Here is a 15,432-nt window from a genome sequence, read left to right on the forward strand (position 1 = left end):
CGAGTGCTAAAATCCACGGGTTAGGGGGCACAAATTACTTGCCTTGCCCCGGGTGCTGAGTACCCACGCTACGCCACCGCCTGAAGGAGTGTCTCCACTCCCATCATTCAGCCCGGACACTGAGTCGCCTCCGAGCGTCTGATGGTGGTTCCCTCACTGTGAGAAGTGTATCTGAAGAAGTGTGCATGCACACGAAAGCTTATACTGTACCAAGAACTAACTTAGTTGGTCTTTAAGGTGCTACAGGAAGGAATTTTTTCATTGTGAGAAGCAAAGTTACAGGGAACCTCTAAGATGTCAAGTAGATAAAGAATTACACAACTTTTAGAAGACGTCTGAAGGCAGCCCTGTATCAGGAGGTTTTAAATGTTTGATGTTTTTATGTGCACTGTAAGTTGTCCAGCTAGATTGGCGTAGTAATAATAATAATAATAATAATAATAATAATAATTTCAACTTTACACCTGCCCCCTCCCTTGCTGAGGGCGCCCCTGTGCAACAGTAGACTGGGGGGTTCTGCAGCTTTCGCTGGAGGGAAGCGCATCAGTGGCGGCTCCGTCCCTTTGCATGCGGAAGAAGGAGCTGCTTTCAGTGGCCGGCAGGGAAGGAGACGCCCCTCCCGGGAGAAAACCCCGGGGCGTGAAGCTTGCTTGCACATTTTGCCCCCCTCCGCTCCGGCCTCGCCCGCTCCCACCCCCGCTCCGGCTCTTCTTCCTAGCTCTCTGGGCAGAGGCATTCGGAAAGGAAGCCGGAGACCGTCGGGAATTGCCGAGCCGGAGGGGAGGGGAAAGGAGCCCCTCCCCCAAAGGGGGCGCGTCCTTGGAGACCCCCCGAGAAAGGAAATCGGAAAAGAATAGCGAGCGAGGGAAGCGGAGGGACAGAGAGGACAAAGAGGTAAAGCTGCGGGGGGGGGGGAGGGGGCGAAGGGCGGGGGGGAGGGGGCAGAGACCCCCCCCAACAACAGCAACTCACGTCTTGGGCGCTATCTGCAGAGGCCCCGATCCATGCAATCCGGCTGGAGATCGGGGCCCCTCCATTCGCAGGGATTGCATTGCACGCCCCCCCCCTCCCAGATCAGCCTCCCCGCCTTTTACTATGGGAAATGCGGGGGGGGGGGCCTTTCTGCAGAGGGAGCGCCGGCAGGGTTTGCACTGCAAGATCTCCTTTGCAGCGCAAGGAGATGCTCAGCTGTCAAGAGATGCTTAACTCCCCTGCCCCCCCCTGGGTGCCCTTGAGGCAATAAAAATGGGAGCCCCCCCCCCCCAGGGCTGGGACTTGAACCCGGGCCCCTCTGCGAGTTCCGGCTTCCCCCTGGCAGGAATCCCTGGGGCGCCGCGATCCTGCCTTGGTGGGGAGTCCATCTCCATCCACCAGGTTTCTATTATTCCCACTATATCAGATCTCTTAAATCTGTGGGATTTAAGGGATGGGGAAGTTTGCTATGGGTTCCTGTGTTCCCTCCTTTATTTTTATTAAAGCTATTAGTCTCTTTCTCTTGCCCAGGGCAGCCCAAAGGGACTTACAACCAGTTGTTGTTGTTGTTGTTGTTGTTGTTGTTGTTATGTTCCACAGTGACACTCCAAGGCCTTCTTTGTCGTGTTTCCTGTATTTTGGGGGGCAGAGACAAGGCTGTTCTCGCGGCCTGCTCCACCATAAGGGAAACTGAGGCAGCCCCCTCAGGCAGGAGGTGCAGGGAGGGGCAAGGAGGGGAGGGAGCGGAGTCCCATTCGGCCAGCCCTGATTTAACCCTCTATCCTCTCATCCAGTGGAAGGTGTTGTCCCATTGCCAGTGTCCCAGACACAACGCAGCCGCCTCGGGAAGTCAGTGGTGCAGGATGATTTGGGAATGTGTGCAGTTGGTGGGACTGTATCAGGAAGATGTTGGAGATAACGGAGGAAGGAGGAAACGAAATACAGATATTCAGCGTTTTCAGGGGAGGGGGAAGAAGGGGAAAGTGTGTCCCACCAGATAAGACTCCCATCCTCCCTGGCCATGGGCCATCCTTGCTTGGGCAGGTGGTCCTTTGAGTCCAACCACATCTGGAGGGCCAGAGATGCCTAAACTCAGCATAGACGGTTCCTCTAGGGCTCAGTGTTACTTGGGAGTTGGTGAAATTGGATCTTAAGGGTTCTTGAGACATTTCCAAGGGATTGTGATTGGTATTCAGACCCTAACAGTATAAAGCCAAGGCTAAGATTCTGAGTCACAATCATGGCTGAGAAATACAGATAGGGAATATGAAAGTGATTTGAAGATTGGTTTCTTCTTAACACATTATTGTTGTTGTTGTTGTTGTTGTTGTTGTTATTATTATTATTATTATACATTCAGGTGGACACACCACTGGTTTCATCTTCTTTCAATTCTTTCCCACACTCAGTGTTATTCACCTTTAATACTCACCTTTTGCAGTGTAACACAAATTTTTATCTTGTGATCTTCATATGAAAAGAGGTATAACAATTTAATAAATAATCCCCAGTTGGAGCAGAGCTAGAATATCCAGAAGCCCTTGGCCACCCACGGCAAAGGAGGAAGAACAGTGAGAGAGGCCTGGACAGGGAATCTCCACTAAGATAAGCCAGTGTCAGGAGGCAGGTGCGAGACCCGGCGGCATATAATTATTATAAATCATAATAGGGGTGGGTGTCTCAATCTGGCCTTCCCAGCGGTCAGGCTCCAGCTGCTTTCCTTCTGCATCTCCAGCTCTCTCCATTCAAGAATGCAAGGCCGAGAGATGGAGGTCCAACCCCAAGAACATTCTCCAACTGAGCACTCCTTCAACCAACCACAAGCACCAAGCCTTGTCACTAGACATATATGGGTCTCCAAAAATGGTCAATATGGAAGTCCTTAGGCCAAAGGGACTGTACAGGTGATTAATAAAGTTCTAGAGTTCGAAGGGGACAAAATGTAGCCCAAGGGGTGGAGGATTATGTTCGATAGTTTTATTGCTTTATTGTTCGGCGCCCAGCCACACTTCCCCTGTGAGCCTCTGCAGGTCGTAAAGCAATTAGCAATTAGCAAAGTTGCACAGCGGTCGTGTGTTGAAAGAACAGTAAATCAGTCCCAAACGTTTCTTCTGTCCTAATATCTCTTTATTGGAACAAAATAGTGTATTTACAATCTCCAATAGCCATCCGTGTTAAGCTGCATCTTCTCTCTCTGCTTGCAGCGTTGTAACAGAATGCTTTCAATTTCCACTCAGTACACAGCATTCCAAGCTGCTTTCATCATGTCCTGGCTTACTTCCCTTGTTGTCTCCTCCTCTCAGGCTCGAGGCACAGAAGGTTAACCCTTCACTACCCCCAACACCCCCTCTTGTCTCGCGCCTGAGGGGAGAATCGACCCTTGGTCGTCCCAAACCCAGACCTTCGCAAAACTCCCCATGTCTTTGGAAGGAGAGTGGCTTCGTGAACCCATCAGCTAGGTTCTTGGCAGAGGGACAGTACTTCAGCGCAATTAATCCCTCCTGAACACTCTGGCACACATTCTGAAAGCGAATGTCTAGGTGTTTAGTCCTAGCCTTGAACTGACCTGTCTCTGCCAAACGCAGGCATGGTTGATTGTATTCGAAAACACGTATTGGCAGACAATCCACTTCGCAGAGTTCCTGCACTAAGCAAGCATAGAACTCTACTTCTCTGCATACCTCTGAAAGAGCATCGAACTCAGCCTCAGTGGATGAGAGCACTATAAGACTTTGCTTCTTGGACCTCCATCCAACTACTGAGTTTCCAAACTTCACCACTAGGCCAGACACAGACTTGCGATCCTCAAGATTAGCCCAATCCGAGTCCACAAAACAAGTCAGTTTGACTTCTCCTTGTGCTGGTAACCTAAGAAAAAAGTCTTTGGTTTCCTGCAAATACCTCAGAACTCTCTTGATGCCATTCCAGGCTTGCACACTAGGGTTTGAAGCTTCCCTGCTGAGCAGATTGACAGCAAATGCTATATCAGGTCTGCTCCACTGGGACAAGTACAACAAACTCCCTAGGGCTGACTGAAACACTTCAGTATTTTCGAACGCAGCACGTTCTACTTGCTGGCTGTCCTTCACAAAACTAGTCTCCATAGGACTTCTCACTCCTGCACAATCACTCATCCTGAACTTCTGAAGCAATTGCTCAATTTTGCCTTTCTGGCTGAGCAAGAAGCTTCCATCCTGTGCACGCTCAACATTGACACCTAGATAGGTTTTGACAGCACCAAGCTGCTTAAGCTTGAACCGTTTACCTAGCTCTTTGGCAAACTTCTCTGCCTGTTCATCTGTCTCTGAGAAGTATAACAAATCATCAACCCAAATCTGCAAATACTCTTGTGTTGCACCTGATCCTCTCAAATAAAAGCAACTATCAGCAACACTTCTTCTGAAACCTAGCTCTTCTAAGGCTTCATTCAAGCACATGTTCCAGTTTCTAGCAGATTGACGTAATCCAAAGATGGATTTGTGCAATCTCCACACAACATCCTGCCTCAAGTTCTCAAACCCCGGAGGAGGAATCATGTACAGCTCCTCCTGGAGATCTGAGTTTAGGTAGGCAACATCCACATCAAAGTGGTCTACCTTCCAGCCTCTCTGTGCTGCACAAGCTAAAAGCATTCTCAAAGTCTCCGCTCGTGATGTTGGCGAATACACCTCCATGAAATGTATTCCCTTTCTCTGAGTGAATCCTTGAGCAACTAATCTAGCTTTATACTGTGGCTCTCCAGTGTCAGTGGGTTTCATGCGGTAAACCCACCTGCAACTCACAGCCTGCTTGCCTGGTGGCAACTCTGTGAGTGAGAACACACCTAGATCTGTCATGGACTTCATCTCTTTGTCCATTGCCCTGTGCCACTTACCTGCTTCTTCCTCAGGTAAACTCTGAATATCCTCGAAGGATTCAGGTTCACATCTGGCAGAACCTACCCAGACGCCTGACGCGTCGTACCGATCAGGAGGCCTTGTCCTCGCTCCTTAGTGTGACTCCTGGTGCCACTGCTGCCTCACAGTGTTCAGCTAAATCATCCTCAACTTCAGTGTCTTCCCCCTCTGACCTGCTGCGCCTCTTGGGCCTTACAGCTGGTCCAGCAGGTGAAGAAGGCTCACTCTTTGGCTCAGACTTGACACTTGCCTGAGGAGGTGTTCTGGGTTCCCCCCTCTGAGGGATCCTGAGCTGTCCCTGCCTTGGACTCTGTCCCTGTGGTGGATCCTGTTGCTCTAGACTGTGGTCCCCAGCAACAAGTTCCTCTTCCTCCTCAACGTCTGAGTCATAGAACGGCTGTGGAATCACGTCTGGATTAGCGTGCAGACGTCTCCAACTGGCTTGTTCACAGAACTCAGCGCTATTGCTGATAACCACCCTTGACTGGTTTCCACTTGGGTACGCAAACCGCCAGGCCTTTGAGCCAGGCTCATACCCTACAAAAATCATTCTTTTAGATCTTGGCTCACCTTTCTTGTGTAGAGCCTTTGGAATAAGCACCGAGGCCTCACAACCAAACACACGAAGGTAGTGTACCTTAGGCTTCTTTCCATGCAGCAAGAAATAAGGTGTATTTCCTACACTAGAGTTGTACACTCTATTCTGTGTATGAACCACAAATCTCCAGGCTTCAGACCAATATTTCTGGGGTAGCCCTGCGTCCCACAGGATCGCAGACACAGCTTCCTCCACCGTCCTGTTCTTTCTCTCTGCCAGCCCATTCTGTTGCGGAGAATAAGGAGCGGACAGTCTGTGGCTAATCCCCTTCTCCCTGAAGAAATCCTGTAAAGCTGGACCAGTGAATTCAGAACCTCTGTCACTTTGAAAGCCACGAACTTTAGTGGAAAAGGTTACCTCAACTGCGGTGATCCAATCCCTGATCATTTTAGCCGCCTCCCCTTTCTTTATCAGAGAAAAGGTCCAAGCAGACCTCAAAAAATCATCAACCAGAAGCAGAGAGTACTTTGATCCCCCCCAGTGACTCAACTGACATGGGTCCACACAAATGTGCATGAATTAACTCAAAGGGTTGTGTGGTCTGTCTCTCTGACTTTGGATAGGAGCATCTCACAATTTTCGCCTGTTTACATGCATTGCAATCTAAAAATTTGTCACAAGTATTAAATTTGCACCCTTGTGTCAGTTCTGGTGCTTTCTTAAGATACCCCCAATTCAGATGGGCGAAGCGTCGGTGCCAAATATGCGAACAACCATGGTGGGGCGCTACATTCACACATTGCCCTTTCGCATCTTTGGTGTCATCCTCTCCTGTAGAAAAAGGCACATTTACAACAAACAAATTGTCTTTAGACTGCACTGTGTACACGTGTTCCCCATCCTTGGAAAACTCACATTTGGTACCTGCAAAAGACACATGAAAACCATCAGCAAGTAAATCATGCACACTTAACAGTTAGTTAAACCGGGCACCGCATAAGCTTTGACTTCATGCTTAAGAAAGGGACAGAAGAAAAAGCCTGTCTCTGTTAGCCTTCTTCTACTTCCATCCGCGATCGTCACAAATCTTCGAGTTTTTACTGTCCTGCAATTTCTTAAAAGACCACTAGATGGCACTAGCGTGTTTGTCGCTCCACTGTCGATGACGACAGTAAGAAAGTCTTGTTGACATTCCTGGGTCGCCAAGGCAACAAGGCTACCCCCTTCCTTGGGGCCTCTGCAGATGTCCTCCCTGGTTGTCACGGCAACAGAAGACTTGCCCACGACCTTCACAGCTTCCTAGATGCAACTCTCTCAGTTGCCATGGAGACTGGACTGCTCCCGGCGTTCTCACACAAATCCACAGCTCTTATCTCTACTTGCTGCAGGTGACCGGCCTTGAAGCCTCCAGTAGCATTCAGCTTCACATGGCTTGACTTCAGCCCTTGGCGTAAACTCTTGGCAGCTTTTGGAGAAAGAGGCGTCTCTGAGCTTTCACTGCTCACTGCCCCCCTACTACTCACGGGGCCTCCAGAACATTTGCCTGCACCCCCTCTGGTGGGTAAAGGGCTCCCAACTCTTGGCCTCTCTCCTGGCTCCTCAGACACGTTGCAGCATCCAAACAGCTCCCAGGCTCAGCAAAAGCACAAGCCGCATTGCTAGCAACAGCAACAGTCCCTTCGCCCCCCTGTGGGGGCTCCCAGCTCCTCCCTTCTGTTTATTGGCTCTCAAGAATGTGGCCGGAGCCATCTTGCCTCTCCATTTTGGATGCAGCCACGTCTCGGCCCTTGCTTCCCACCCCAGCTCCACAAGCCTTTCGGAGTGCTTGCCAAGCGGCCTCTGGCTTTCTTGCACCCAGGACAACTGGCACTAGATGAGCACCCACATTTTCTGCCAAAAAAGCAAGCACACGCTTCTCTAAGTCACTTTGCTCTGTAGCCTTTTCAGCCTCTGCTTTCCCAGCTGCATACCGTGGGGGCTGGACTACATCCCAGAGCTGCTCCCCCACCAGCAAGAGTTCCATTTGAAAGCTCCACTGTAGCCAATTTTGGCTATTCAGTTTCTGACATGGCAGTTTAAACTCAAAGCCATGTCCCTGGGGCTGTGCCATGCCTCCCTTCTCCCTTCTGTGGCATTTGCAGGACTCACTCATTTCTGCCAACTGGGTGTTCCGGAAAGACCTGGCATCGCAGCTCCCTTGCTCCGTCAGCCTCCTCCAGTCTGCCCTTTGAAGTCTTGGCAGTCGATCAAACTGACATTCAGCAAATAAAGCTTCAAAGCCCTTTCTCACACGCTTCGCGTTGACCAGCCATAACCTGTTCGATAGTTCTATTGCTTTATTGTTCGGCGCCCAGCCACACTTCCCCTGCGAGCCTCTGCAGGTCGTAAAGCAATTAGCAACGTTGCACAGCGGTCGTGTGTTGAAAGAGCAGTAAATCAGTGCCAAACGTTTCTTCTGTCCTAATATCTCTTTATTGGAACAAAATAGCGTATTTACAATCTCCAATAGCCATCCGTGTGAAGCTGCATCTTCTCTCTCTGCTTGAAGCATCGTAACAGAATGCTTTCGATTTCCACTCAGTACACAGCATTCCAAGCTGCTTTCCTCACGTCCTGGCTTACCTCCCTTGTTGTCTCCTCCTCTCAGGCTCGAGGCACAGAAAGTTAACCCTTCACTACACCCAACAGATTATTGTACATAGGATGAAGAACTTCATGGTGAACTTAGGACCCTGATGAATATTGGCCAGGTTCATGGACATAGAGCAGCTCCCTTTCCTGTGAGAAACCACTTTATGTAAAAAGTAAACCCCAAAAGTCTACTGTATTCTGAGATAATGCTGCTTCAATAACTATAATTAAGGGTTATGAAATGTTGATGATGCATTACTATTATTTGACATTATTTCATTTGCATTTCCTAAAAATTTGGAACATATGGAGGACAGGAGAGAATGTAAAAGATGTTAAAATAAGTGAAGGTTGTAATTCATGTGTGTAATATTCCTTTGTTCTCTTCCCAGAAAATAAATAGGATTTTCTCCCCCACCCCCCGTTTAAGAAGAAAATGGAGAAGGCAGTCAGAATTCTGGTCGGCAATGTCCAATAGGATTAACAAAGAAACCATTTAAATGTATGGAGTGTGAAAAGAGAGAGGAGAAATAATTTGAAAGTATGGAGTGTGGGAAGAGCTTCAGTAGCAGTGGAACACTAAGAAAACATCAACGGACTCACATGGGGGAGAAACCCTTTAAATGCATGGAGTGTGGAAAGAGCTTCAGTCAGAGTGGAGACCTTAGAAAACATCAACGGACTCACACAGGTGCAAAACCTTTTAAATGTATGGAGTGTGGAAAGAGCTTCTATGCTAATCGAATACTTAGAAGTCATCAACGGACTCACACAGGGGGAAAACTATTTAAATGTATGGAGTCTGGAAAGAATTTCAGTAGGAGTGGAAGCCTAAATTTTCATCTTCAAACTCACACAGGGGGAAAACCTTTTAAATGTATGGAGTGTGGAAAAAGCTTCACTGATAATCAAGTACTTAGAAGTCATCAATGGACTCACATGGGGGAGAAACCATTTAAATGTATGGAGTGTGGAAACGGCTTCATTTCTAATCAAGTACTTAGAAGTCATCAACGGACTCACAAGGGGGAGAAACCATTTAAATGTATGGAGTGCGGAAAGAGCTACATTGATAGTGGAACACTAAGAAAACATCAACAGATTCACACGGGTGAGAAACCATTTAAATGTATGGAGTGCGGAAAAAGCTTCACTTATAGTGGAACGCTAAGAAGACATCAATGGATTCACAAGGAGGAGAAACCATTTAAATGCATGGAGTGTGGGAAGAGCTTCACTGAGAGTGGAAAACTTAGAATTCATCAATGGATTCACACTGGGGAGAAACCATTTAAATGCATGGAATGTGGAAAGAGCTTCACTGGAAGTGGAAAACTTATAATTCATCAACGCACTCACACTGGGGAGAAACCATTTAAATGCATGGAATGTGGAAAGAACTTCATTGATAGTGGAAACCTTAGAATTCATCAACGCACTCACACGGGGGAGAAACCATTTAAGTGCATGGAATGTGGAAAGAGCTTCAGTGACAGTGGGAAATTTAGAAGACACCAACGGACTCACACAGGGGAGAAACCATTTAAATGCATGGAGTGTGGAAAGAACTTCATTGATAGTGGAACATTAAGAAAACATCAACGGACACACATGGGGGAGAAACCATTTAAATGCATGGAATGTGGAAAAGGTTTCAGTGACAATGGAAAACTTAGAATTCATCAGCGGACACACACAGGGGAGAAACCATTTAAATGCATGGAATGTGGAAATAGCTTCCGTCACAATGGAACCCTTAGAACTCATCAACGGACTCACACGGGGGAGAAACCATTTAAATGCATGGACTGTGGTAAGAGCTTCATTAACAGTGGAACACTAAGAAAACATCAACGGACCCATACAGGGGAGAAACCATTTAAATGCATGGAGTGTGGGAAGAGCTTCACTGATAGTGGAACACTTAGAATTCATCAACGGACTCATACAGGTGAAAAACCATTTCAATGCATGGAGTGTGGAAAGAGCTTCACTGATAGTGGAACACTTAGAATTCATAAACGGACTCATACAGGTGAGAAACCATTTCAATGCATGGAGTGTGGAAAGAGCTTCAGTCGGAGTGGACTCCTTACAAACCATCATCATATTCACACGGGAGAGAAACCATTCAAATGCATGGAGTGTGGAAAGAGCTTCAGTCGGAGTGGCCACCTTACAAACCATCATCTTATTCACACGGGGGAGAAACCATTTAAATGTATGGAGTGTGGAAAGAGCTTCACTGAGAGTGGACACCTTAGAAACCATCATCTGATTCACACGGGGGAGAAACCATTTAAATGTATGGAGTGTGGAAAGAGCTTTAGTCAGAGTGGACACCTTAGATACCATCAATGGACTCACAGAACGGAGAAACCATTTCAATGCTTGGAGTGTGGAAGGAGCTTCAGTACAAGTGGAGTTCTTACAAAACATCAACAAACTCATACAGGGGAGTAACAATATAAGTCCCAGTGAAGTGGACAGAGGTTCAGTTGTAGTGGAAGTATTATAAACCATCAAAAGACTCTGAGGGGTAAGAGCTCTAAGAGCGGTAACACCTACAGGCCATGAATTAACTCAAAGAAGAGAAAGGGTTTATAGAGTGTAGAACATGGTTCTCTCCAAGTCGACACTTTCTTTCACATCAATAACAAGAAATAAATCTGAATTGCATGCAGCGTAAGTGAGCTTCTGTTGTTTGTAACGTGGTCTAGACGTTTATTTAAAGTAATGAAGGTAGAATTTCACAATAGTAAGCATAATATAATATTTAGTGTGAATCTGTAGTGTTGCTTCTGAATGAGGATGGACTGAGACTGAGCTGGTGTTGGTGTTTGGTGGAGGGAGCTGGAAATGTTTGTATCTGGGAATGGAGAGTTGCTCAAAGTGGAGCTGAGACTGGTGGTGTTGCTTTGGAAGCAGAGTTAGACTAATATTATTGGAACAGCAGCATAAGTCCCATTGTTATAATTGCAATAATGGAACCATGAAGACACAGAAAGATTGAAAGCACCTACTTATATGCCGAAGGTAATCTTGAAACCCTGATCTATTCTTTTGATTTATAGATGCATTATGTCAGATATAATGTGTATAGATATATTTGGTGGCAGGAGAAATAAAAGGGGCATTCCTTGGCATAACCAGGAAGGGCTCTATTCCCAGCTGCACGTGTTGCATGAGGAGGGAAGGGGGCACAGGGAAGAAGGGGCCGTACCAGAGCATCTCAGAGCAATGTTGGGAGGGGCACATGCTGACGCAAGTGTGTGTAGAATGCTATCCCCAAAATGACGTAGGCGAGAAACAATATGGATGAGTATAATGTGGAAGGAGGTTCCGGTAGGTCCCAAACCCAGAGTGCTAAGGGTCAGCTTCCTCCAATTCCACCAGCTGCCCCAAGACAGGATCCCCCTCTGGGCCCTGAGGGTGGAAAGCCTCCTTCTACTTTTGCAACTGGACATGATCTGAGGGAGTCCTCCTGCCAGCAGAGCAATGCATACTATTGATGTAATTATCTTATTGTTGCTGTTGCCATCATGGACTGGCTGGATGCAGAGAACGGGGGGGGGGGGGAGACCCTTCTTTTCGCTCTCCTAAATCTTCCACCATTCGTGCTTCATGCTTCACTGGATTCCATGAGTTTTAGTTTTATGGGGGAGGGGGGGCTTTTCTATATCCTCTTTATCCATTCTATCTGACATGTCCTTCCTTCCTCATCTTCTCTCCAAACTGAAAGGTCCCAGATACTGAACTGTGCACAGTACTCCAAATGTGTTCACACCATAGATCTCCATAAATAATTTCCATTCCTCCTTAAGGAGCAGCCATGAGATTGGTACTTGTCTGTTTACATTCCAGCACAGTATGCTGGGAATTTCTGTTGTGTGTATAGCTTTTGCTTTTCTCTGTCTCTCTGAGAATACAAAGAGAGAGATGGAATGTTTCTTTGTCCTGCTTTATGATTAATAAATCCGTAGTTGTATTATGCTTCCACAAGCCTCACGCCTATTCTGTGTCTGCAGTTCGCTCTGCTGATATAGTGTGCCCTGGCTTTGAAGCCTGGGTCGCTGATTTACATCGGAGCAGAGGCTGATGGGTCTTCGCAGCGGCACGGCTGGAGGGAGATGACCCACCTGGGACTAGCCAGCTGGCCTTGCGACCCTCTGCATGCCAACAAGATCTGCACTACAACCATTAGGAGAGTGGCAGGTGTATTTTCAATCAGTTCCCTAAATATCCCCAGCGTGAGATTTGCAGTTTCCCGAGCCAGTGAACAGAGGGTCAACAATTTCCCAGAGTTACCTAACATGACCCCAAGGTCTCACTCCTGGTCCCTCTCCTCCACCTCATCAGCCCAACGTTTAATCTTGTTGACCATGAACTGGAACCCTGCCAGAACCAATGGATGGTGCCAGCTTGGTTCTATGACAAAGGAACATGTAAAATGTCAAAAATAAAGAATTTCCCTGAAGGCCTTCATAGGTCTTCCAAAAGTTACTTTCTCTCTTTGACATCTGATGATGATAATGATAATGATAATAATAATAAATAATAATAATAATAATAATAATAATAATAATAATAATAATAATAATAATTTATTATGGGGGCGTGTGTTCCACAGGGAGGGCGCCACTACCAAGAAGGCCCTCTGCCTGGTTCCCTGTAAATTATGAGGGAACTGCCAGAAGACCCTCGGAAGTGGACCTCAGTGTCCGGGCTAAATGATGGGGGGATTTTCTTTTCCTTGTGTTAGATGGATGTTGAAACAAGGTGTGATTGACTAGGCCATGTCTGGATCACAGATTTCTACCCAAGAGCCACAATTGCTTTGAAGTCTCCCTGCTGGCAAGGGAATTCCAGAGCAAGGACGCCTCTGTCTGTCTGGAGTCCCTCACTGCCTCATCTCCAGCAGGAAGGGAGGATTTCCAGACTGGGACCCTTCACTGTTAGGGGGAGGTGCTGGGGCCTGGGCAGCTGGATGGATGGACATCAGCCTGCAGAAATGCTCCCCCTTCCTTTCACAGGACTGTTGTGGTGTTGCATGTGTGTGACAAGGCAACACTCAAGAACAGTTCCCACCAACCAACATTACATCATTCCTCCACTGCCCACAAGAGGGCGATCTAGAATTGCAGAGTTGGAAGGGACCACGAGGGTCATGTAGCCCAGCCCCCTGGAATCAAGGTATTTTGCCCAAAGTGGGGCTCAAACTCCTAACCCATAGATTCAAAGTCTCATGCTCTACCGACTGAGCTCTAAAAGGGAGTTTCAGTTCAAGCAGAGCCCAGAATAATTAGTGTTGCCATATTTCAAAAAGTAAAAACCAGGACAAGCCCAAAATTGTTGTGCTTTCTTTTTTTAGACAAGGCCCCAAATAAACGCCAAAAAAGCCCATGATTTTTCGACTGACTTGTCTTAAATTCAGGACAAAGTGCCATCTTTTGGAAATTCCGCCTTTGAAATCTTTTGCTAGTCTTTCTTTTGAATGGGGTGGGGGGTTTTCAATCTGGCCAGTCCCCACACAAAAGAATAAATGGAAACGTATCAAAAAGGGCAGCATTTGGAAACCACCTGGTTGCAAACCACTCTGGGTCCTTTGGCCTCCTGCTAGCAGAACTGCCTGAACTGGGAGCAGAGTAGGAGTTACTCCTGAGTAAGCAGGCTCTGGATGGAAGATTGTGTATCAATAAGGCTTTTGGCCGTGAATTTATACCTACAGCTAAAATGAGAAAAGAGAAGAGGTTCTTTATGCAGGCCCCAAACTAGACCCCAAGCAGCTATTTAAGGGCAGTGAGGGAAGAATTATGAGTTTGGAAGCCAGGAAGGAAGAACAGTCCTGGTGGAAGAATTATACACAGCAAATGGGAAGAAATCAGACTTTTACATACTGTATGGGATGCAGGCAGTGGTGAGGGGCTTTTTATACAGCCTTCTTTATAGAGAAGCTCCAAAAGCAAGATATATGAGCAGAAATCAGGGCGAATGAGAAGAAATCCACTAATAAAGCAGGGAGCCCGGGCAAAAACAAACAAGAGAACTGGGCAAAAACAAACAAGATGAATTTTAACAGGGAGAAATGTAAAGTATTGCACTTGGGCAAAAAAAATGAGAGGCACAAATACAAGATGGGTGACACCTGGCTTGAGAGCAGTACATGTGAAAAGGATCTAGGAGTCTTGGTTGACCACAAACTTGACATGAGCCAACAGTGTGACACGGCAGCCAAAAAAGCCAATGCAATTCTGGGCTGCATCAATAGGAGTATAGCATCTAGATCAAGGGAAGTAATAGTGCCACTGTATTCTGCTCTGGTCAGACCACACCTGGAGTACTGTGTCCAGTTCTGGGCACCACAGTTCAAGAAGGACACTGACAAACTGGAACGTGTCCAGAGGAGGGCAACCAAAATGGTCAAAGGCCTGGAAACGATGCGTTATGAGGAACGGCTAAGGGAGCTGGGCATGTTTAGCCTGGAGAAGAGGAGGTTAAGGGGTGATATGATAGCCATGTTCAAATATATAAAAGGATGTCACATAGAGGAGGGAGAAAGGTTGTTTTCTGCTGCTCCAGAGAAGCGGACACGGAGCAATGGATCCAAACTACAAGAAAGAAGATTCCACCTAAACATTCGGAAGAACTTCCTGACAGTAAGAGCTGTTCGACAGTGGAATTTGCTGCCAAGGAGTGTGGTGGAGTCTCCTACTTTGGAGGTCTTTAAGCAGAGGCTTGACAACCATATGTCAGGAGTGCTCTGATGGTGTTTCCTACTTGGCAGGGGGTTGGACTCGATGGCCCTTGTGGTCAGCAGCGTAGCGTGAGTTGTCAGCACCCGGGGCAACGCAAGTAATTTGCGCCCCCCCCCGCTGCTGCCCAAACTACACCGCTTGCCCGGAGGAGGAGGGGGGCAGAGAGGCGAGGAAAATGGAACGGCCCAGCAGCTGCAGCAGCGCCGGCGGAGGCGGGGCTGTGAGGAGGAGCTGCCTGGCGCGTCCTCCGCGGCGAGCGCTGAGAGCCGCTGCCTGCCGAGCGCCTTCAGCCCGGACGCGCGCACAGCTCGTCGGTTCCGCGAGACATGCGGCTCCGCTACAGCCTGCGCCCGAGGCTCTTCGGCGACTCCGGAGGCAGCGAGCGCGCCCCCCCCAATGTTGCGCCTGGTGCGGCCGGCACCCCTGGCACCCCCCACGCTACGCCACTGCTTGTGGTCTCTTCCAACTCTATGATTCTATGAATCTGCCTCCTCGGCGCCTGAAACTGAGGAGAGGCTCAGATCCCGAAGGGCGGGAAGTTGGGAAAAGGCGGGAAAAGCCGTTGAGGGGAAGAAGCAGCGGGGGGGAGGGGCTCCTCCTCTCTTCGCCCTCAGAGACACGACGGGGACCCTCTTGGGAG

At 47.9% G+C, this 15,432-nt stretch overlaps 1 protein-coding gene across 2 annotated transcripts; it reads left to right on the top strand.

Annotated features, from left to right (window-relative positions):
• Positions 1–443: 443 nt before the first annotated feature.
• Positions 444–12,039, top strand: LOC309525775 (uncharacterized protein). 2 transcript variants are annotated; one of them, XM_082211314.1, is made up of 3 exons: positions 444–894; positions 8,054–8,186; positions 8,430–12,039. In XM_082211314.1, the coding sequence occupies exon 3, from the start codon at positions 8,581–8,583 to the stop codon at positions 10,498–10,500; it is 1,920 nt and encodes a 639-aa protein (XP_082067440.1). In that variant the 5' UTR covers positions 444–894; positions 8,054–8,186; positions 8,430–8,580; the 3' UTR covers positions 10,501–12,039. The 2 variants fall into 2 exon arrangements, with proteins under 2 accessions (XP_082067440.1, XP_082067441.1); XM_082211315.1 differs by lacking the exon at positions 8,054–8,186.
• Positions 12,040–15,432: the final 3,393 nt, after the last annotated feature.

The sequence above is a fragment of the Podarcis vaucheri genome, assembly GCF_965113315.1.
Source record: "Podarcis vaucheri genome assembly, chromosome: 2".
In the NCBI taxonomy this organism is placed as follows: domain Eukaryota; kingdom Metazoa; phylum Chordata; class Lepidosauria; order Squamata; family Lacertidae; genus Podarcis; species Podarcis vaucheri.

Excerpts from the sequence above, each read along its gene's own strand:
- LOC309525775 (XM_082211314.1), top strand. The coding sequence starts at position 8,581 with ATGGAGTGTGGGAAGAGCTTCAGTAGCAGTGGAACACTAAGAAAACAT.